This window comes from Uranotaenia lowii, chromosome 3, assembly GCF_029784155.1.
Source record: "Uranotaenia lowii strain MFRU-FL chromosome 3, ASM2978415v1, whole genome shotgun sequence".
Lineage (NCBI taxonomy): Eukaryota > Metazoa > Arthropoda > Insecta > Diptera > Culicidae > Uranotaenia > Uranotaenia lowii.
The window spans coordinates 29182059-29204952 of record NC_073693.1 but is presented as its reverse complement, the minus strand read 5'-3'; the positions used below and the strand labels follow the sequence as shown (position 1 = coordinate 29204952).

The following is a 22894-nucleotide window of genomic DNA, read 5'->3' as shown; positions in this document are numbered from 1 at the left end:
CGGTTTTATCCGGGTTTGTCCGGATATTCAATTCATTTTTTGGGATCCGGATTTCATTGAAAAAACTCCGGATTTTGCCCGGTTTAATTCACTTAATTTAGCAAATCAAACAAAAACACACAAATTGTGCTGTTACAGTTTTTAATTTATGCGTCCAAATCATGAAAGTTTTAATGAAAGTCAAAAAAGAGCTGTTAAGTTTTGATGAAAAAAAAAATTTTTTTTAAATTTTTGTTGAGTAATTCCTGGGTTTTGACCAAATTTGCTCGGATATTGCCCGGATTTTCGGTTGTCAATTTAAAAACCAATGCCCGGATTTTGCCAGGTTTTCATAGCCTGGATTTGCCCGGCCCAGATACGTGCTGAAAAAAAATTCTGGTAACCTTACTCATGTATTAACATTCTAGTACAGAAGAAAAACCTGGCGTATAAAAGTTATATCTTGACCAGTATAAGTCTGGGTCACAGTTTAAAAATATTTTAGCTTGTCTAGTGTTAGTAGTGTTCAGTATTTGCAGTGTGAAATCATTTCTTTTATTTTTTTTTTCTCTATATTTCTTTGCTATTTAGGTGAAACTTTATTGAAAGGGCTTAAAAATACAATGAAATGAGGAAAAAACTAATTTTTTAAATTTTTCACAACGCAGGAATATTTTGGGAAAAAAACTCATATTTACCGTGGCAAATCATATAATTTGAAACAAATTGATACTAGTTACAGCCTTAAAATGAAACATTTTCGTCATTGGATTGATGAGGCGTTTTATGATCTTTTCCCCTACCAGCGTGAAGGACATTTTGCGTTGAGATGAAAATATTATTACATTGAAAATTATTTTAAAAAAATCGTCATGAATCACCATCGAAGATATTGATCGACGGCGAAAGTCGTTACGTTTCGATTGACACTCAAACTCTCCCGTTGGGTCCTTTTCTAGTTGAAATGAGCATAATAATGTATGGATGACATAGATCAAAAATAAGATTGTGGATTTATGAAACTTAATGAGCTCGTGCGGTTGAAAAATCTTTTAAAGCTTTGTGTTGCCAGCAAGATTCGGGATGACCCCTTTTTATCATCGAGCCACTGGTAGCGAATAGGAGAAACGTCAGGATTACAGTTGTAATCATCATTATTTTTATTATCAGCTTCATTCAACCTTAAGCACACCCACCCAACGTGCGTTTCAACATTTTTAAACTTAGTATATAAAAATTATTAAAATATATAAGTATTTTGTTGTGAAAGAATCAATATAAGCTTTAGCTGACTTCAACTAAAACCGCATGCGAGTTTGCTCCAAAGGATTCCGAAAGTAGTGTTCACAATACTTTGTCTGTTGCTTGAGTTTGATTTCAGAAAAAAAAACAATTTTCTCCCTCTACAGCCCAAATCGTAATTAAAAAGGAATAAAAAATCAATTCGATTGCACTTCACAAGAAGTCATTCAAACTATATTCCAAACGACTCTTTGATCATGCACCGTATAATTTATGTCACAAAATATTGCCGAATCTTTCTGCAACGGGCGCGACATTTTTAAGGTATTTAGGCTTCAGGCAGCACCGACCTTTTTTTTAGATGGCCTGTAGACATTGCCGGAGGTCCTGACAGTATCATAAATATCCTTATTGCCACACCCCGTTGCACTACTATATCAACCCCTCTAACTAAACAAGCATGCAGCCAGAGGTAGACGTAGAATAACTTATTCATTGTTGTATGAATAGCTAATTTTCGTCGGGCGGAAGTAGTCATTTATGCGCACATTCAGCACATAAAGCACGTTTCGCTCACTCTTTCGTTGGATAATGTATATTTTATGCTGCAACCCATCATTCATATATGGTATGGTATGAACCTACTTCATGCTCGCTCAGTCGGTTGTTGCAAAGTCCTTCCGAACCTTATTTCCCTATTTCTTAAGCCTTTTTTCCTTTTCTACTTTGTGCCAGGAAAGGGTAAAATGATGACGCCAAGAAGAAAAAAAAACTGCAGCCTTTACCGAAAGTTACCCCCTTTAATCCTTTGCCACTGAAAATCACCATTGTAATAAAAATAAGGTTATTCCTCAGATAGGTATAAAAGTGTAAAGCAAAAAAAAAAGCGGAACTAGTTCACAGCTAGCAATTGCTAACTAATTGTTCAGGTTTCGCCGATAATGACAATATGAGAGCTCCCTCTGCTTGCGCTCTTGTGATTTCGGCGATGCGTATTAGTTACATGTAGGAAGGCATACATCCTTCATTTCCGAAATGGAGTTGAAGTTTTGTTTGAAGAAAGGTTGCTTCCGCCATCATCATCGTCATCATCATAGACGAGTGGGGACCTCTGCTGTGTGAGGTTGACGAGCTAGGATTTGTTCGATTGGCAGGCCAATTAGGAAGCCGGGGTAGTTCCTCCAGCTTTACACTTTAGCCAAATAGAAAGCTAGCAGTTCATCAGGGGCGCTTGTGTTGTGTTTGGGTGACAATCAAGAAGTGACAATTCACTGGTGCCGATTAGCTCCTTTCGATATTGTTATAGAAAATTGGAGATACCCAGGATTTTCCTTTTTATTGGAATTGAATGATTTCCTGATCAGAAAAGAAAAACAAAATTATATCTAGATGAGATCAAAATGAGATATTATTAAGTACTCGTAGGATGTTAAATTATCTCAAATTATAACGAAAAGTCACTTAGTTACACAAAAAATTTTGTCTTGCGTACAAGATTTCATGCAATGGGATTTAAGTACTTGTATGCAAGGTGCATTTTCTCCTGCATTGCCTCAAACTTTCATGTAGTCGGTTTCACATAGAATCTGGTCGGATAAAATTGATCATTTTTCCGCAAAGAAATAACGTACAACAAAAGTAAAAATGTCATTTTGTAGGGTTTTTATTGCACTTTAAGGAAAAATATACATAAAAACCATTCGTCAGCTTTTGGGATGAATTTTCAAATTTTTTTTGTGATACCACCCATTATTTTCTGCACAGTACTGCTGGTAACCTCATTCGCCGTCTTGTTCCACCACTTTTCCATTTGAGCGGGTTTTTTCATGGTTCTGCGACATTTCTTCAGTTTGCCCTTAACTATTGCCCAATATTTCTCGATGGGACGAAAATCCGGGCAGTTTGGTGGTTTAATCCTTTTTTCAACAAAATCGATCTTGTTCTCCTTATACCACTTAACGACACCCCGGCTGTAGTGGCAGCTTGCCAGGTCCGGCCAGAACTTCACCGGACTTTTGTGGGACCGAATGAATGGCAAAACCCTCTTCTGGAGACATTCTTCTTTGTAAACATTTCCATTCATTGTGTTCCCAGTGATGAAAATCTTAGTCTTGTTCTCACAACTACACAGTAAACGAAAATTACCGAGTTCGGTTGTTAGGATTTCGGTAAAAAAATTACCGAACTCGATAATTTTCATTTACTGTGTACAGATCCCTTGCCAAATCATCAACTTACGAGCAAATTTATCTGCGAAAACAAATTTGAATGAACCCGCAACATTCCCTTTTCGCTTCGCAAGGTAAAATTTGTTACCGGGTATTTGTCCAAAATCCATTTTGACGTAAGTTTCGTCGTCCATCAAAATGCATCCTATGTACTTGGTTAACACTTTCTCGTACAACTTCTTTGCCCTGGTTTTGGCAACCAGGTTTTGTTTCAGCATCCTGTTGAGGTATTTGCTTGCATGATACTACCGCAAGCCTTCTCGCAAACAAATTCGTCGTGCTCTACTGTGGTTCCTCTTGAACTTTTTCGCCAAATCACGCAAGGAGATTTCAGGATTATTTTGAACTGATTGAATTACCTTTGCTCGCAGCTTCCGGTCATATGTTCCACTTTTACGCCTGGTTTGTTTTGCTCGATCCACCGTAAGGGTCTCCCAGGTAACGTTGCAGCACCGAATTTACAGTCGATTTAGGATATTTCAGGAATATCGCGATCTTTACCCCTGACCACGTCGGTTTTTCTACGTGAGTGTGCAGAATTTTCTCTCGCCTTTCGCGTTCCATCCTCGATAACTTTTGACTGACTGCTTTAATCTTGACGAAATTTTCACCATTAAGGAAACAAACCATCCGGATCAAAACACTGTCAATAGATTCGCGATGTGACAACTAGAGGCGCTGCAGTAAATGAAAAGATGCTACCAGATTATATGTGAAACAGACTTTATTGTTTCAAACTTGCACAACTTTTAAAAAGTTTGGGTACACAGCTAGAAGAATTTTGTTTGGTGTGAAATTTTGCAATGTTGAGTTTTTCCACATTTCCGGGTTCCGTGACTGTTTGAAAATGTACCCGAATATCATGCTCAAACAGAAAAAAAATCGATTCTTCCACACCGGTCGAAAAGTTGACTGTTCAGAATCTTTCCGGCAGCTTGCGGTAGGACACCGAAAATTAGTTCCAAACAAGCGCGTTAAGATATTTTTTTGAATCTGTTTGATGTGTTTTTTGTTGATATACATTAGGGAAGTGATCTTACAGAAGAAGAGCAAGTTCACGGAATTTGGACTCAGCTTGACATCTTGGTGCGATGGTGCATCAAATTTTGTGCAAAAGGATCGGACAAGGTCATTTCTTTATCATCTAATTCATCATCTAATTTTTATATTAATTAATATCTTCAAATTTTACAGGATCTTAAAAATCGAGCTCCGCCTAAGTAGCCCCGGACTACAGGATTTTTCTTTTTTAATCAGTAGGGGAGAATGAGGATACTTGAGCCCTGGGGATACTTGATTCCATCGCTATATCTCGAAACAGGAATGTCTTGCAAATATCAAAGCCGCCGACTGTGGCCTAGAGGATGGCGTTTCAGTCTTCTAAGCCAGATGTCATGAGATCGAGTCTCGGCCACGGCATACATACATAGTACTCTTTCAGAGGGCTGATGGTGTTAGCATTAGTAAGATGCTAGCCATTATATCCTTGAAATATGTACGTTTTAGTCTTAAGTGGAATTCAGATATCTCAAAAGAAACATGAAGTTTCACTGAAATCCTATATGTGTGTGTTCGTTTTTTTTGAACGTTCTAGAAAAATGTGCCAAATAGAACAAAACAACAATGCTGTTATCGCAACTAATTTTTAAAAAATTATTTTTTGAGTTATTGAACTTTGTTTAAAATTTTTTACAAAATGTGATTAGAAGATATTTCTTATTATTTTAAAATGTTTCTCACATTAAAAAATTATAACAAAAATTATCATTCCAATATGTCAATCTTTAGAGTATAATAAGAACTTCCTTATCCATATTTTGAAAGCAATAATAAACCTTTATTTTTTTTAAGAAGAACTTTTCCAAAATGTATGTTGATCCCTAGAGTCCAAAAAGATGTATTTTGCATCTTAATGGATCGTGATCAATGGCTATCATGAAATTACTAGTATCTGTTCAAAAACTAATGTTTGTCCAGTATATATCTGATGAAAAGAACTAAAAATACTGTACTTATCTAAAAACTAGAAAATTGCGCCTTAAAGTATGCAATGACTGTAGGGTAGTAGAAAAACTTTTAGAATTCTCTTTGTCTGATGCTTATAAACTGTGAACTAGAGCAAAAAATATTCAACCATTTATCTTCGGATTTTACTAGATTTTTGCCCAGGCTCAGAGCACCCTGAATAAAGGATCAAGTCTGCTTTAATAAAGGATCAAGTCTCCTGTTACTTAAAAAATGTCACATTTGTTTTAGTCTCGCGAAAATGCCTTTTGCTCATCTACAAAATCGTTATATGATTTTAATAGCCTAAAATTTCAACACCTATCAAGCTTTCTCCTATTGGCGCACTAATGCCTGTCTATCCACCTTTCTTTCAAATTTCTATAAAAAATAAAAATTCTCTCTAGTTTTCATTCCGCCGAACATGCCATTAAAATTATAATCAATAATCATCTACGAAATCATGTATCGTTCTAACTTTTGGAGCACATAAACTTGAAATTACGCGCTGTCTGAAAATGCATAAGACGGCGAGTTACTAAATTTTTCCAAAAAGATTTCATGAAAATAAGAAAAGGGGATCAAGTATCCCCATTCTCCCCTGTAGTGCTACTTATGTGGTGTAGTGAGTTAGTGTGAAAATAAAATTCATTTCTGAAGAAATATTGTTCTTTTAATTATTCTTGGCTGCAATAAAAACACACAGAAATAGTAAAATCGAACTACATTGCATTTGGACTCTACACGGATAAAAAACTCTACTAGTTGTTATCAAAATTCGTATGGTCGGCTCTTCCATATCACAGATTTTTGGATGAACTCATAATTTTGCTTAATCAACATCGATTACTACGAACTAACTAGCGTTTAGTTGATTTGGCTGTAGGGGATTTCTCAACTGCTTATTGCTAAAATAGATCAACAGCTGGTAGATTTTGCTATTTTTTCCTAGTCTTCATTATACAATCTGAGAGTTAGTTCTCAAATATCACTGATGCTTGACTAGACCTCGAATTTCGTTCAACCAACATTGATTTCCAAGACGAACGAGTAATATATTTATTTGGTTTAGGAATTCAAAAAAGTAAAAGACAAAGTTGGAGTTGTTGGAGTTTTTTCAGGAAAATCCACCCCTTTGTCTTCATATTTGTATTTATAAATTTGTATTTGCATCAAAGTTATTAGTCAATTTTTGTTGAAAAATAACTCTTTAAGAGCTACACTAATCAGAGGTGCCAGGTGTCAGGATTTGTCCTGAATTTCGAGAGACCGTGCTGATTTTTTCTAAACTCTCGAGTTGTCCTAATATTTGTACATTGATCTCTAAAATGTCCTGAATTGTACTGATTTTCATAAAAACATCTAAAATATAATCGAATTTTAGTTAAACTTTAAGAAAATCGAATTTGTAATTTAAAAGTAAAATCTATTTAACAGATGGTAATCTTCGGCTCAGATGATATTTAAATGGTGTTTTTAGATATGAACTGCTGTCCCACCAAGAAACTGTTTTCTGCTGTTGAATAAATGAAAGGGATTTACAGCACCTGTATTTCGCCTTTTTTTATGCAATCTAAGCAGAGATGCTTTAAAGATGTTACAAAAAAAGCAGAGATGCTTGTTTTTTCCTTGAATCAAGAGGTGTCCTGAATATTCCTGATTTTTGGCTTCGCGTTGTCTTGATTTTTAAAGAAATTATTCTTACAATAATAGAGTGTTCTACCCGGGATTTCACGAGCGGGAATCCCCGGGAATAAAATTAAATCGGGAATTATTTAAAATTATTGCAGCAAGAATCAGACAAGTTTGTCGGTTTAAGTTCTTAATTTTTGGGTCTTGGATTTCATGATTGCTATTTGAGTTTTTGGGGCATTCAAAAATTCGAGACCATCAAGGGGGTATTTTAAATTACAAAATAATTAGGCGGTATGTTACGGAATGACAACCCTGGGGTCGAAATCGTTCCTTGGCTTGTAAGAATAGACTGAGTTGATCTGGGGTCGTTTTTGAATTTCCCAAACCATGGGGTCTTGACGCTTGTTTTTAGCTAAAAACTTATGATTTTTGGCAGAATTTTTAAGCGTCGCGAATATAGACAAATATAGACAAGCAACTTTGTCGAAAACACCGATGTGCTACAACGAACCCTCTGGCCGGCAGTCAATTTTGACCGCAAAAGCTTGGTTGCTGGCTCACCCAAGCAACCAAAAGTCCCATAAAAAAGGTACAAAAATGCTTACTCAGCCCCATCATTGATATGAAGTACGTTCTATGCAGCTCAAAATTTAAGTTCTTATTGATACTTTCAAGTTCCAAAACAAGTCTTAATGATCTTCTCTTCAGCTTCCAGCGGCCTCTTAATTCAGCTTCCAAAAATACACAAAATGAGCAAAAAAATCTCTGTCTATCTCAACTGAACCCTTGGCTTCGGTTCATATCACCTTCTCTTGATTATTTACTGTGTTCTGTACCGGTGCCGCCATGATGCCACGCGCCGGATTTCAAACACGACAAATTGCTCAATTGCTTCTTTCCTACATTTCCTACGTATATCGCATCAAAATGGTCACTCAAGTACAAAATTACTTATTGAAAAAAACTTGCCCGGCTTGAGGATCGAACCCCGACCTTCGTGGTGAGAATCGAACACGCTACCACGAGACCACGCCTAGATGTTGTTCTAACTGAAACTAAAACTCGAAGAGGTGATTTGATTTTGAAAGCACATCAATGCACTTTTTGTGACTTATCAAATCCCGTTTGAGCACTTTTGTGCCCTTTATGTGACTTACCAAATCCCGTATTGAGCACTTTTGTGCCCTTTATGTGACTTAAGTCCCGTATAACGTACGTATAGATCACTTTTGCAACTTTCAAGTTCGTTAATGAGTATATATAGTTCACTAATGGGAATTGGGCAAAACAAGTCACATACAACGTACATATTAATCACTTTTGCAACTTTCAAGTTCAATAATGAGTGTATAAAGTTCACTAAAGGGAATTGGGCAGTTGATTCTCTTTGTAAGCCAATATGTAACTTTCAATGCCTTCATTCAAGTAAATATGTGACTTTTGGTTGCTTGGGCACTTTGCGTCGTTTACATGAGTAAATTTTAACTTTTAGACATGCCCCCATCAACGCCTTATATCTTTTTTGTATAATAAGATACAAAGTTACGGTCGAGAACAAACTTGTACAGCGAAAAATTTCATCTAAGATTTTATAAATTGCCACAAAAACCATAAGCGAGCTCGGTTCTACAGAAGAAACAAAAATTATGTTGATTTTCAGTTCAAAATATTCGATTTTCCCATACAACCCTAAAATTTAAAGTTTACTCATGTAACCGTAACTTAAAAATTCTGAAAAAAAAATCATGGATGAGTTTTGATCCAAAACTAAGCTTTTTAGACTCCAGCCAGGGTTTGAGAAATTCAAAAACAACCTCAAATTGACTCAGTCCATTGTTTAAAGCTTATTTGATAAGCTTTAACGGATATTTTTTTCTAGTTAAACTGTAAATTCTCTTACATATTAACATATGTAATTTGAAGACGCAGACACATAGATATGTAATTTCGTGTTTCTGTGTTTTTATTCCCAATTCAAGTTCGGCTTTCTAATATTAATTTGAGTTGGTAATTTTAAACATTTAAAAAAAGTGCACCAATGCAATGATAGGTTCCAGTAGAGTAAACATTTTTAAGCTTTCATTCTTCAAATATCTACCCTTATGTTGGCCCGAAAAAAAGTTGGTCTTATTTTTATTAATCGGCTATCGATGGCATCTGTCCCCAGTGAAGAGAACACGTAGCATAAAAAACCGCTGAACGAACAAATTTTTATTCATGATCACGTTCCACTCGAGTGCAGTCAGCATAAAGCAGGAAGAAAACCTATGGAGGAGGATGACGAACGAGAAAAAAAAACAATAAAACACTACATTCGCCTACACCCTTTCTCGGTCTCGTTTGTTTTTTTTTAATAAAAAAAAAGGTGAAGAAGGACACCCTCCTACATATTTGGAGAACACCTTTCTCCAAAATAGATAGAGGAAAAACCTAAAAAAAACATAGTGTAGTGGAATAGATATAAAATTTATGCGTTCCACATTTGACAAATTGTGCCCAAAAGTTGCTTAACCGCAAAAATGCTGCTGTTGCAACCGGAAGCACTTAAACCTAGCCAGGTTATGACCTTTTTTCCTCTTGAGCTGTTTTCTTAACACATTGACCATGTGACGCACACGCTCGACGACGACGACTGATCTAGTAGGCAATAAATTCTAAATTTGTTTTCATTTTTCTGTTTTTTTTTTTGTGCAGGTGGTGCCGTCTATACCGGAAATGTCCTGAAGATCAACTCGGTGCAGAAGGAGGACCGTGGAACGTATTACTGTGTGGCGGACAACAGCGTGAGCAAGGGTGATCGCCGGAACATCAATCTGGAGGTGGAATTCTCGCCGGTCATCACGGTGCCAAGGCCTCGGCTGGGTCAGGCCCTGCAGTACGATATGGATCTGGAATGTCACGTGGAAGCCTACCCTCCGCCGGCCATCGTCTGGGTGAAGGATGACGTCCATCTGTCAAACAACCAGCACTATGCCGTGTCGCTGTTTGCCACCGCTGACGAATTCACTGACAGCACCCTGCGAGTCATTACAATCGAGAAGCGCCAGTATGGCGATTACTACTGCCGGGCTGTCAATAAGCTGGGCCAGGCCGAAGCCAAGGTGGAGCTCTACGAAACGGTTATTCCGGTGTGTCCACCTGCCTGTGGCCAATCCTACTATGGAGGCGATGCCAGCTCAATCACCGTGTCGAGCTTCCTGCTGATAGTGACAGCACTGGCAGCCCTCTTCTAAAACCTCGAAAACGCACCCTTCTTCGGAGGATTCGCATACGATACGCATCGCAACAGCCAGAGGGTACGCGGCCACGCCTTTCGCGCGATACTCCGTTTTTCATCAACGAACGGACGAACCCCTCCAAATGGCCTTCATTTTTCACTTCCCCGGAAGGCAATAACAAAAAAAAAAAAAACAAAACGTGGCCGTCGTCCATTCCAATTAGAAGACTTCTCCAACAATCCGACCTTCCTGGTGTCGTGTTCCTGGTCAATTTCCATCATTAAATCCGCTTCCCCAGGACCAGAACGCACACGATCGATGATAACGAAAATTTATCACCGAATTGAATCGTTTCTAGAGACACCCCGTGGGATGAGATCCTGCTAGAGCTAGCTCGAAAAACAATCACAAAATTACATTCCAATAAGTGAAATCGAATAGGACGGAAGCACAAGGCTAAGGAGACGGATACAATAAAATATGAAAACGTGTTCCGACAGCGGAATGAATTTGTAACATACAATTTCTAGCATAATGCTATAAGTTATAAACGGCAAAAAGAGAGGAAAAAAACAAAAGACGGAAGAATCGAAATAGTAGGATAAATCTTTTTCGCGCTATTTTAAGAGAATATAGCGAATAAGGATCAAAAATGGTTTTTAAAAAATTATATTAAGATTAAGAAAAACAAACATCCGCAATTAATGTAAAGGAAAATTGAAGAAACACCAAGTCAAGACTCTAGAGGAGAAGGTTTTTTATTTGAATCTCCAACATTTGGAAATAGCAAACACCACAATTATAAATAACATTAACGAAAAATAAAAAGACAAACACATAGAATCTAAAGTATTGAGTGCCGTCCAAGCAGAGTATAAATTCCATGAACATATCGACATACCCAATCACTCTCGAGTAGTAGTAACACAATCTTATGATATTGAAACGTAGAATCTCTTCGGACCAACAACAAAAGTCAAACCCAAGTAGAAAGTTAAACTAAAATTTACATCAAAAGCCCAAAAATCGAAATCAAAACCATCTTTATCAGTACGGTTTTTCAGTTGACAGAATACAGACGGAAAATTGACGAGGCATGTATAAGTGCAAAGTTCGAAAGCATAAATATGGTTTTTTATCAAATAATTTCTAAATTGTTCCTTTATTCTCAATCCGAAATGATCCAATAACTTAGATTAACTCCTAACAAATTATCATTTCAACAAGTTAAACCGACTTTCGCTATGTTATCTAGAATGGCAAAAATGAAATCATGACAAAAATGACAAAAATGATAAAAATGACAAAAATAACAAATATGATAAAAATGACAAAAATGACAAAAAAGACGAAAATAACAAAAATGACAAAAATGACAAAAATGACAAAAATGACAAAAATGACAAAAATGACAAAAATGACAAAAATGACAAAAATAACAAAAATGACATAATGACAAAAATGACAAAAATGACAAAAATTACAAAAATGACAAAAATGACAAAAATGACAAAAATGACAAAAATGACAAAAATGACAAAAATGACAAAAATGACAAAAATGACAAAAATGACAAAAATGACAAAAATGACAAAAATGACAAAAATGACAAAAATGACAAAAATGACAAAAATGACAAAAATAACAAAATTGACAAAATTGACAAAAATGACAAAAATGACAAAAATGACAAAAATGACAAAAATTACAAAAATGACAAAAATAACAAGAATGACAAAAATGAACAAAATGACAAAAATGACAAAAATGACAAAAATGACAAAAATGACAAAAGTGACAAAAATGACAAGATTGAGAAAAATGACAAAAATGGCAAGAATGAGAAAAATGACAAAAATAACAAGAATGACAAGATTGAGAAAAATGACAAAAATGGCAAGAATGAGAAAAATGACAAAAATAACAAGAATGACAAAAATGAACAAAATGACAAAAATAACAAATATAACAAAAAAGGCAAAAATGACAAAATTAAAAAAAATGACTAAAATGACAAAAATTACGAAATGACAAAAATGACGAAAATGACAAATATAAAAAAAAATGACAAAAATGACAATAAAAAAAAAATTACAAAAATGACAAAAAATCACAAAAATAACAAAAATAGCAAAAATGACAAAATTTACAAAATTGACAAAATTGATAACATTAACAAAATTAACCTTCCAAAGCCGTTCGCAAAATTTCCGTACAAATCTATTTTTGATAAATTTGACCTGCAGTTTACGTACGTTCTCCTGGTCGCAAATATTGACCGATTTCGATGAATTTTAATTCATTGTATAGATAATTTATTCTAGTTTTTCAATATTGAAAAATAAAGTCGAAATATTTTACGAAATCACCAGTAGCTGATTCCGAATGAAAAAAGTCCCGAAAAAGAGCTCTTTTTAGAATGCCTATAACTTGAGACAGGTTCCAAATATTGCGCTGATTTTATAATATTTGGAATTGTCAAGAATTAATCTTTCCATGGATGTATAAATTTTTGGTGGTCCAAAGGAAGTTTTGGCCGCTATCCCGGAACTTCCGGTAGAAAAAATTCTTACTTCAAAAAAGTCACCCAATTTTGGCTTTGCATTGCTGTATCTCGGTTACCAATGGATCGATTCTCTTAATTCAAATTTTAGTTTTTTTTCGTTAACTTTATTAGTATTTTCGTAGAACATAGTTGGTTCCTCAAAAATCTCAGTTGTTCAGTTTATGGTAATGAAACTCACATCTTTTTTGTCATTTTTCAAACTCCCCCTCGTGTCGGTGGGTTTACGCGATTTTGTTAGCGTGATTTCTCTAAAATTTGAACTCAAATTGGTCATTTTTTATATATCTAGAGATTCATTAGAATCTCCTCTTTCGATTGACATACATTTTGTGTGGTGTTTTGAAAATTTGTAGCAACTTTTTTCGAATTTACTTAAAGCTGCCAGATTTCAAGCAGTTTGGTCCACGTTTTCAACAGGTTGGTGTACAAATCTCGCACCCCTCATGTAGCTGCGGGAGAAACAAATCCTGTAGCTCTCTTTTTGTCGCTCACCAAATCTACCACCCAACCCAGCAGCAGGAGGAACTGCCGTCTCGCCGCGTGGTTTGTTGATTGATTGAGCTGATGCTGATAACGAAATGAATGCTTTATTGTTGTAGGAATTGCTTTTTTGATTTAATATTTTAATGGATGGGTAACATTTCTAAAGTTCACGTCCATGATTTCAGATTCAGATTACAGATTTCAGATTGCAGATTTCAGATTCAGATATCAGATTTAAATTTCAAGATCCGATTTCAGATTCAGATTTCAGATTCAGATTCAGATCTCAGATTCAGATTTCAGATTTCAGATTCAGATTTCAGATTCAGATTTCAGATTCAGATTTCAGATTCAGATTTCAGATTCAGATTTCAGATTCAGATTTCAGATTCAGATTTCAGATTCAGATTTCAGATTCAGATTTCAGATTCAGATTTCAGATTCAGATTTCAGATTCAGATTTCAGATTCAGATTTCAGATTCAGATTTCAGATTCAGATTTCAGATTCAGATTTTAGATTCAGATTTCAGATTCAGATTTCAGATTCAGATTTCAGATTCAGATTTCAGATTCAGATTTCAGATTCAGATTTCAGATTCAGATTTCAGATTCAGATTTCAGATTCAGATTTCAGATTCAGATTTCAGATTCAGATTTCAGATTCAGATTTCAGATTCAGATTTCAGATTCAGATTTCAGATTCAGATTTCAGATTCAGATTTCAGATTCAGATTTCAGATTCAGATTTCAGATTCAGATTTCAGATTCAGATTTCAGATTCAGATTTCAGATTCAGATTTCAGATTCAGATTTCAGATTCAGATTTCAGATTCAGATTTCAGATTCAGATTTCAGATTCAGATTTCAGATTCAGATTTCAGATTCAGATTTCAGATTCAGATTTCAGATTCAGATTTCAGATTCAGATTTCAGATTCAGATTTCAGATTCAGATTTCAGATTCAGATTTCAGATTCAGATTTCAGATTCAGATTTCAGATTCAGATTTCAGATTCAGATTTCAGATTCAGATTTCAGATTCAGATTTCAGATTCAGATTTCAGATTCAGATTTCAGATTCAGATTTCAGATTCAGATTTCAGATTCAGATTTCAGATTCAGATTTCAGATTCAGATTTCAGATTCAGATTTCAGATTCAGATTTCAGATTCAGATTTCAGATTTCAGATTCAGATTTCAGATTCAGATTTCAGATTCAGATTTCAGATTCAGATTTCAGATTCAGATTTCAGATTCAGATTTCAGATTCAGATTTCAGATTCAGATTTCAGATTCAGATTTCAGATTCAGATTTCAGATTCAGATTTCAGATTCAGATTTCAGATTCAGATTTCAGATTCAGATTTCAGATTCAGATTTCAGATTCAGATTTCAGATTCAGATTTCAGATTCAGATTTCAGATTCAGATTTCAGATTCAGATTTCAGATTCAGATTTCAGATTCAGATTTCAGATTCAGATTTCAGATTCAGATTTCAGATTCAGATTTCAGATTCAGATTTCAGATTCAGATTTCAGATTCAGATTTCAGATTCAGATTTCAGATTCAGATTTCAGATTCAGATTTCAGATTCAGATTTCAGATTCAGATTTCAGATTCAGATTTCAGATTCAGATTTCAGATTCAGATTTCAGATTCAGATTTCAGATTCAGATTTCAGATTCAGATTTCAGATTTCGATTTCAGATTCAGATTCAATTTCAAATTTCAGATTCTAATTTCAGATTCCGATTCAAATTTCGATTTCTGATTAAAGTTTCTGATTAAAATTTCAGAATATTTGTTACTTGAATCATAGATTTTGTGTCTCCTGCAGTAGACACTGCTAAAAATAAAAGAAAAGAATCATGATAACATTCAAAACAAATGTATCACTGAAGAATTCTAAAATTCAGAAAATTCAGAAAAGAATCATGATTACATTCAAAACAAATGTATCACTGAAGAATTCTAATGATAAAATATATAAAAAGATTCAAGAAGCTTATTTCAATTTGGAAAAATAATCTTTCTCTATTTTAAAATCAAAACATTTACTACGCAAAGAGGCATCAGCATCAGCACAATCAATCAACAAACCACGCGGCGAGACGGCAGTTCCTCCTGCTACTGGGTTGGGTGGTAGATTTGGTGAGCGACAAAAAGAGAGCTACAGGATTTGTTTCTCCCGCAGCTACATGAGGGGTGCGAGATTTGTACACCAACCTGTTGAAAACGTGGACCAAACTGCTTGAAATCTGGCAGCTTTAAGTAAATTCGAAAAAAGTTGCTACAAATTTTCAAAACACCACACAAAATGTATGTCAATCGAAAGAGGAGATTCTAATGAATCTCTAGATATATAAAAAATGACCAATTTGAGTTCAAATTTTAGAGAAATCACGCTAACAAAATCGCGTAAACCCACCGACACGAGGGGGAGTTTGAAAAATGACAAAAAAGATGTGAGTTTCATTACCATAAACTGAACAACTGAGATTTTTGAGGAACCAACTATGTTCTACGAAAATACTAATAAAGTTAACGAAAAAAAACTAAAATTTGAATTAAGAGAATCGATCCATTGGTAACCGAGATACAGCAATGCAAAGCCAAAATTGGGTGACTTTTTTGAAGTAAGAATTTTTTCTACCGGAAGTTCCGGGATAGCGGCCAAAACTTCCTTTGGATCACCAAAAATTTATACATCCATGGAAAGATTAATTCTTGACAATTCCAAATATTATAAAATCAGCGCAATATTTGGAACCTGTCTCAAGTTATAAGCATTCCAAAAAGAGCTTTTTTTCGGGACTTTTTTCATTCGGAATCAGCTACTGATGATTTCGTAAAATATTTCGACTTTATTTTTCAATATTTAGAAACTAGAATAAATTATCTATACAATGAATTAAAATTCATCGAAATCGGTCAATATTTGCGGCCAGGGGAACTTACGCAAACTCTCGGGTCATATAGACCCGAACAGCCTAATTACGGATTTTTTTGAGGGAGCACTTCCGGTGGTCACAGGAAGTTGCCTAGTACTACAGATTGTGTATTTTGTGATTCCCCAGGGAGGTTTTAAAAATCAAATTTTTGCGATTTTTTCTCGAAGAGTTATGATGATTTGAATGTGCGCTTCGGGTCATATTGACCCGAACGACTTTGGAAGGTTAATAAAATTAATAAAAATGACAAACTTGACAAAAATTAAAAAATTCACACAATTTACAAAATTATCAAAATTGCCAAAAATGAAAAAAAAAAAAGACAAAAATGACAAAATGTTCAAAATTGACAAAATTGACAAAATTGACAAAATTGACAAAATTGACAAAATTGACAAAAGTGACAAAATTGACAAAATTGAGAAAAGAGACAAAATTGACAAAATAGACAAAATTGACAAAATTGACAAAATTGACAAAATTGACAAAATTGACAAAATTGACAAAATTGACAAAATTGACAAAATTGACAAAATTGACAAAATTGACAAAATTGACAAAATTGACAAAATTGACAAAATTGACAAAATTGACAAAATTGACAAAATTGACAAAATTGACAAAATTGACAAAATTGACAAAATTGACAAAGTTGACAAAATTTACAAAATTGACAAAATTGACAAAATTGACAAAATGGACAAAATGGACAAAATGGAACAAATTGACAAAATTGACTAAATTGACTAAATTGACAAAAATGACAAAAATGACAAAAATGACAAAAATGACAAAAATGACAAAAATGACAAAAATGACAAAAATGACAAAAATGACAAAAATGACAAAAATGACAAAAATGACAAAAATGACAAAAATGACAAAAATGACAAAAATGACAAAAATGACAAAAATGACAAAAATGACAAAAATGACAAAAATGACAAAAATGACAAAAATGACAAAAATGACAAAAATGACAAAAATGACAAAAATGACAAAAATGACAAAAATGACAAAAATGACAAAAATGACAAAAATGACAAAAATGACAAAAATGACAAAAATGACAATAATGACAAAAATGACAAAAATGACAAAAATGACAAAAATGACAAAAATGACAAAAATGACAAAAATGACAAAATTGACAAAAATGACAAAAATGACAAAAATGACAAAAATGACAAAAATGACAAAAATGACAAAAATGACAAAAATGACAAAAATGACAAAAATGACAAAAATGACAAAAATGACAAAAATGACAAAAATGACAAAAATGACAAAAATGACAAAAATGACAAAAATGACAAAAATGACAAAAATGACAAAAATGACAAAAATGACAAAAATTTAAAAAATCAAAAAAATGACAAAAATGACAAAAATGACAAAAATGACAAAAATGACAAAAATGACAAAAAAAAAGGACAAAAATGACAAAAATGACAAAAATGACAAAAATGACAAAAATGACAAAAATGACAAAAATGACAAAAATGACAAAAATGACAAAAATGACAAAAATGACAAAAATGACAAAAATGACAAAAATGACAAAAATGACAAAAATGACAAAAATGACAAAAATGACAAAATTGACAAAAATGACAAAAATGACAAAAATGACAAAAATGACAAAAATGACAAAAATGACAAAAATGACAAAAATGACAAAAATGACAAAAATGACAAAAATTTAAAAAATTAAAAAAATGACAAAAATGACAAAAATGACAAAAATGACAAAAATGACAAAAATGACAAAAATGACAAAAATGACAAAAATGACAAAAATGACAAAATTGACAAAAATGACAAAAATGACAAAAATGACAAAAATGACAAAAATGACAAAAATGACAAAAATGACAAAAATGACAAAAATGACAAAAATGACAAAAATGACAAAAATGACAAAAATGACAAAAATGACAAAAATGACAAAAATGACAAAAATGACAAAAATGACAAAAATGACAAAAATGACAAAAATGACAAAAATGACAAAAATGACAAAAATGACAAAAATGATAAAAATGATAAAAATGATAAAAATGACAATAATGACAAAAATGACAAAAATGACAAAAATGACAAAACTTATAAAACTTATAAAAAATTACAAAAAAAATACAAAAAATACAAAAAATTGCAAAAAATGAAGAACATACAGTCTTCTTGTTTCTCAATTTTTTTGAAAACTCTATGATCTTTGAAATGTTAAAAATACAATTGACAAAATTGACTAAATTGACTAAATTGACAAAAATGACAAAAATGACAAAAATGACAAAAATGACAAAAATGACAAAAATGACAAAAATGACAAAAATGACAAAAATGACAAAAATGACAAAAATGACAAAAATGACAAAAATGACAAAAATGACAAAAATGACAAAAATGACAAAAATGACAAAAATGACAAAAATGACAAAAATGACAAAAATGACAAAAATGACAAAAATGACAAAAATGACAAAAATGACAAAAATGACAAAAATGACAAAAATGACAAAAATGACAAAAATGACAAAAATGACAAAAATGACAAAAATGACAAAAATGACAAAAATGACAATAATGACAAAAATGACAAAAATGACAAAAATGACAAAAATGACAAAAATGACAAAAATGACAAAAATGACAAAAATGACAAAATTGACAAAAATGACAAAAATGACAAAAATGACAAAAATGACAAAAATGACAAAAATGACAAAAATGACAAAAATGACAAAAATGACAAAAATGACAAAAATGACAAAAATGACAAAAATGACAAAAATGACAAAAATGACAAAAATGACAAAAATGACAAAAATGACAAAAATGACAAAAATGACAAAAATGACAAAAATGACAAAAATGACAAAAATGACAAAAATGACAAAAATTTAAAAAATCAAAAAAATGACAAAAATGACAAAAATGACAAAAATGACAAAAATGACAAAAATGACAAAAAAAAAGGACAAAAATGACAAAAATGACAAAAATGACAAAAATGACAAAAATGACAAAAATGACAAAAATGACAAAAATGACAAAAATGACAAAAATGACAAAAATGACAAAAATGACAAAAATGACAAAAATGACAAAAATGACAAAAATGACAAAAATGACAAAAATGACAAAATTGACAAAAATGACAAAAATGACAAAAATGACAAAAATGACAAAAATGACAAAAATGACAAAAATGACAAAAATGACAAAAATGACAAAAATGACAAAAATGACAAAAATGACAAAAATTTAAAAAATTAAAAAAATGACAAAAATGACAAAAATGACAAAAATGACAAAAATGACAAAAATGACAAAAATGACAAAAATGACAAAAATGACAAAAATGACAAAATTGACAAAAATGACAAAAATGACAAAAATGACAAAAATGACAAAAATGACAAAAATGACAAAAATGACAAAAATGACAAAAATGACAAAAATGACAAAAATGACAAAAATGACAAAAATGACAAAAATGACAAAAATGACAAAAATGACAAAAATGACAAAAATGACAAAAATGACAAAAATGACAAAAATGACAAAAATGACAAAAATGACAAAAATGACAAAAATGATAAAAATGATAAAAATGATAAAAATGACAATAATGACAAAAATGACAAAAATGACAAAAATGACAAAACTTATAAAACTTATAAAAAATTACAAAAAAAATACAAAAAATACAAAAAATTGCAAAAAATGAAGAACATACAGTCTTCTTGTTTCTCAATTTTTTTGAAAACTCTATGATCTTTGAAATGTTAAAAATACAGAACATTCTGCAATTATGCTGTTCCTGTGGATATTATAACTTTTGTTGATGAAAGTGACCTCATTTCATTGAATAGAGTTCTAGTCTTCTGAGCTAATGGCCATAGGATTGAATGGTCATAGCGTACATAGCAGTATTTCTTCTGGAGGTTGAAGGATTTAGCATTTGTAGCATGTTAGCCTTTCACTTCAAGAAGTTTGTACGTTTTAGTACATGATGTACATATATCAGGGATGAGCAACCAATGGTCCGCGAAGCTTTTCTAATATTTATTTTTTTCGACAAAAAATTTATATATCAGTGATTTGTTCAAATATTCACTTCACTTGTATGTATTTGCATTTGTTCATAATCATTATGAGTCATTCGTACTGGGGGCTTTCTCTTAAGCATTTATTGTGTTCTTGTATAAATAAAAGTACCTATTATCAGGGCCGTAGGAAGAACCGATTCATGGGGGGGGTTTTGGTGAAAGATTTTTACCTATGATTTTTTGCCCAACAACGCATGAATACAAAAAAATTAATGCAAATTATGTTTGTTATATGAATATCATTTTTAAGTACTTTGACTTTAAAAGTTTTCGTAATTAACTCAAAATTTTCTTTCGTTTTCATCGATGGTTAAAATCTTTGAATTTGAGAGTAGAAAGATCAAACCTAATTGATTTGGGCATAAAATATGATTTTTAGAAGAGTCTTCCATTTCTTAAAAAAAAACTTATTTTTTACTCAAATCAAATAAGCCCAATCTTCCAAACAATTTTGCAAATTCAAAGATTTAAAAAAAAAAGTTGGAGAATAAAATTATTCGGATCTAAATTCTTGATGCAAACTTAAACCAAATTAATGATTTTAGTATGAAATTTGGCTTTAAATGTTATGAATCTAATAATGAAAACTCATTCTACAAAATTTAACACAACACTTCCCGTTACTCAAAAATCTGTAATAAATTAGCAGATTTTTGTCTATTGGTTTCTGAAACATAAAATCCCGAAATGTTGTGCCCTTGATGTGTTAATAATGTTCAACAAAACACTGGGAAAATATAGAATTTTGTGCAGATTTTTAAGATGAAGATGTTTCTTTAACAGCAAATATTTTTCATAAAGAATCATTTCCATAATGAAAATCTTGTGGATGATTTTTTAAGAAATAAAATTTGGGTGTTTTTGGACAAAACCAAAAAAAAACTCAAGTTCTACCTTTTATTTGTGATTTTCAGCTGAATTATGTTTACTAACAAATTTTGTTTAAAAAATTTAAATCTGGTAATTAAATTGACAAGCAATTTTAACACATAAAGGGCCGAAAAAATCTATGAGAAATTCGGCATTCTATATCTCAGAAACCGCTGGACTAAATTTTACAAATTTAGTATTTTAAAGTTACGGCAAATGTTGTGTTCAATTTTGTTGAACTCAGTTCAACACTTAAATTCAGTCCATTCGAGTTATAATTCGAAGTGTAGCTCACTGTTGGCAAGCAAAAAAAAACGAGATATTATCTTGTATTTGGTCCGCAATATATTAAGTTCATGCATGATCTCTTGAATTGCTCAACAATTTATGTTGATTGTTATATTTATTTACAAGCTTAATCTTTTTCTGAATTTTGAATCTTCATTCTGAATTTGAACCTGAATTCAAAAATTGCGCTTTGAATCTGTAGCCAAATTTCCAAACAATTTCTGAAATATACGAAAAATACGACTCCCTTACCTTATTTCAGATCAGAATTTTATGAGCTAAATTTTAGAGCCCTCATTCACGAATCTATTAAACAAATTATGTAGTTCAGGTTTAATATATATTCACTATTTTAATTATTTGTTGTTAATCTGTATTGTGAATAAGAATTAAAGTATGAATTTGCAAAGATCTGAATCTGACTTTTCAATTTTGGATTGCCATTTCAAAGCTTCAAATTTTCTAATTTTGTTTAAGACTGTAGTTTGAGAACTCGAACTCGATGATCGCGAGAAACATGATTCAAATTTGATATGAAATGCAAAACCAAGCCTGAACCAGGATTTTAAAGAAGCTTTTAAATTCTTATTTCTTATGATTATTCGATCTGAAAATTTAGAATCCTGAACTGGATACAGAATCCGAAATACTAAAATAGGAATACAATTTTTGTTATGGGAGTTATGGAATCAGAACCTCCAAAATTGGTTTAATTTAATTAGAATAAGATAATCAGAATTGAATTTCGATGAACAAGTGAGAAAATTTCGAAAAAAATGTTGCAGAGTTTTGGACTTGGGATGGGTTTTTGATGTTTTGGCATTAGATTTTTTTAGTCTAGATTGTTACTCTTGATTGACCTTACTCTATCACATAATTTGGTTCTGAATTTAAAATTTCGAGTAGAGTTGAATACCTCGCTTGGCGTTTTGGATCATCATGGGGGGGGTTTAACCCCCAAAACCCCCCCCGTTCCTACGGCCATGCCTATTATATTTATTGCAGAAATAAAATACATTTTGGAGTTTATTTATTTTGTGTAGCAAAAATTTATTTTCATTTTTTTTACTAATTCCTACCTCTTTCAATTTAAACATCCAAAAAAGCGGGTTGAAAAAGCAAACAAAAATTGAAAAGCATTTCTAAATCCAGTGGAAAATTTATAATTAAAAAAAAATTGGTTTGAGCAGTTCCAATAAATCTGCTTCAGTTTCAAATTCTACAGCATCTGAAATTAATTCCTTTCACTTCTAATTTTTCCGCAAATAGCTGTACAGTCCCACAGTTGTCAGAAAATTCTAATGGTTTCCG

At 32.3% G+C, this 22894-nt stretch overlaps 1 protein-coding gene across 1 annotated transcript in view; it reads left to right on the top strand.

Moving 5' to 3' along the window:
• Positions 1-11452, top strand: part of LOC129756704 (lachesin) — a 71044-nt gene extending 59592 nt beyond the window's left edge. The window contains exon 2 of the mRNA XM_055753687.1: positions 9783-11452. Coding sequence (XP_055609662.1) covers positions 9783-10321 — 539 coding nt within the window. The 3' untranslated portion in view covers positions 10322-11452. The remainder of the gene's footprint in view (positions 1-9782) is intronic.
• Positions 11453-22894: the final 11442 nt, after the last annotated feature.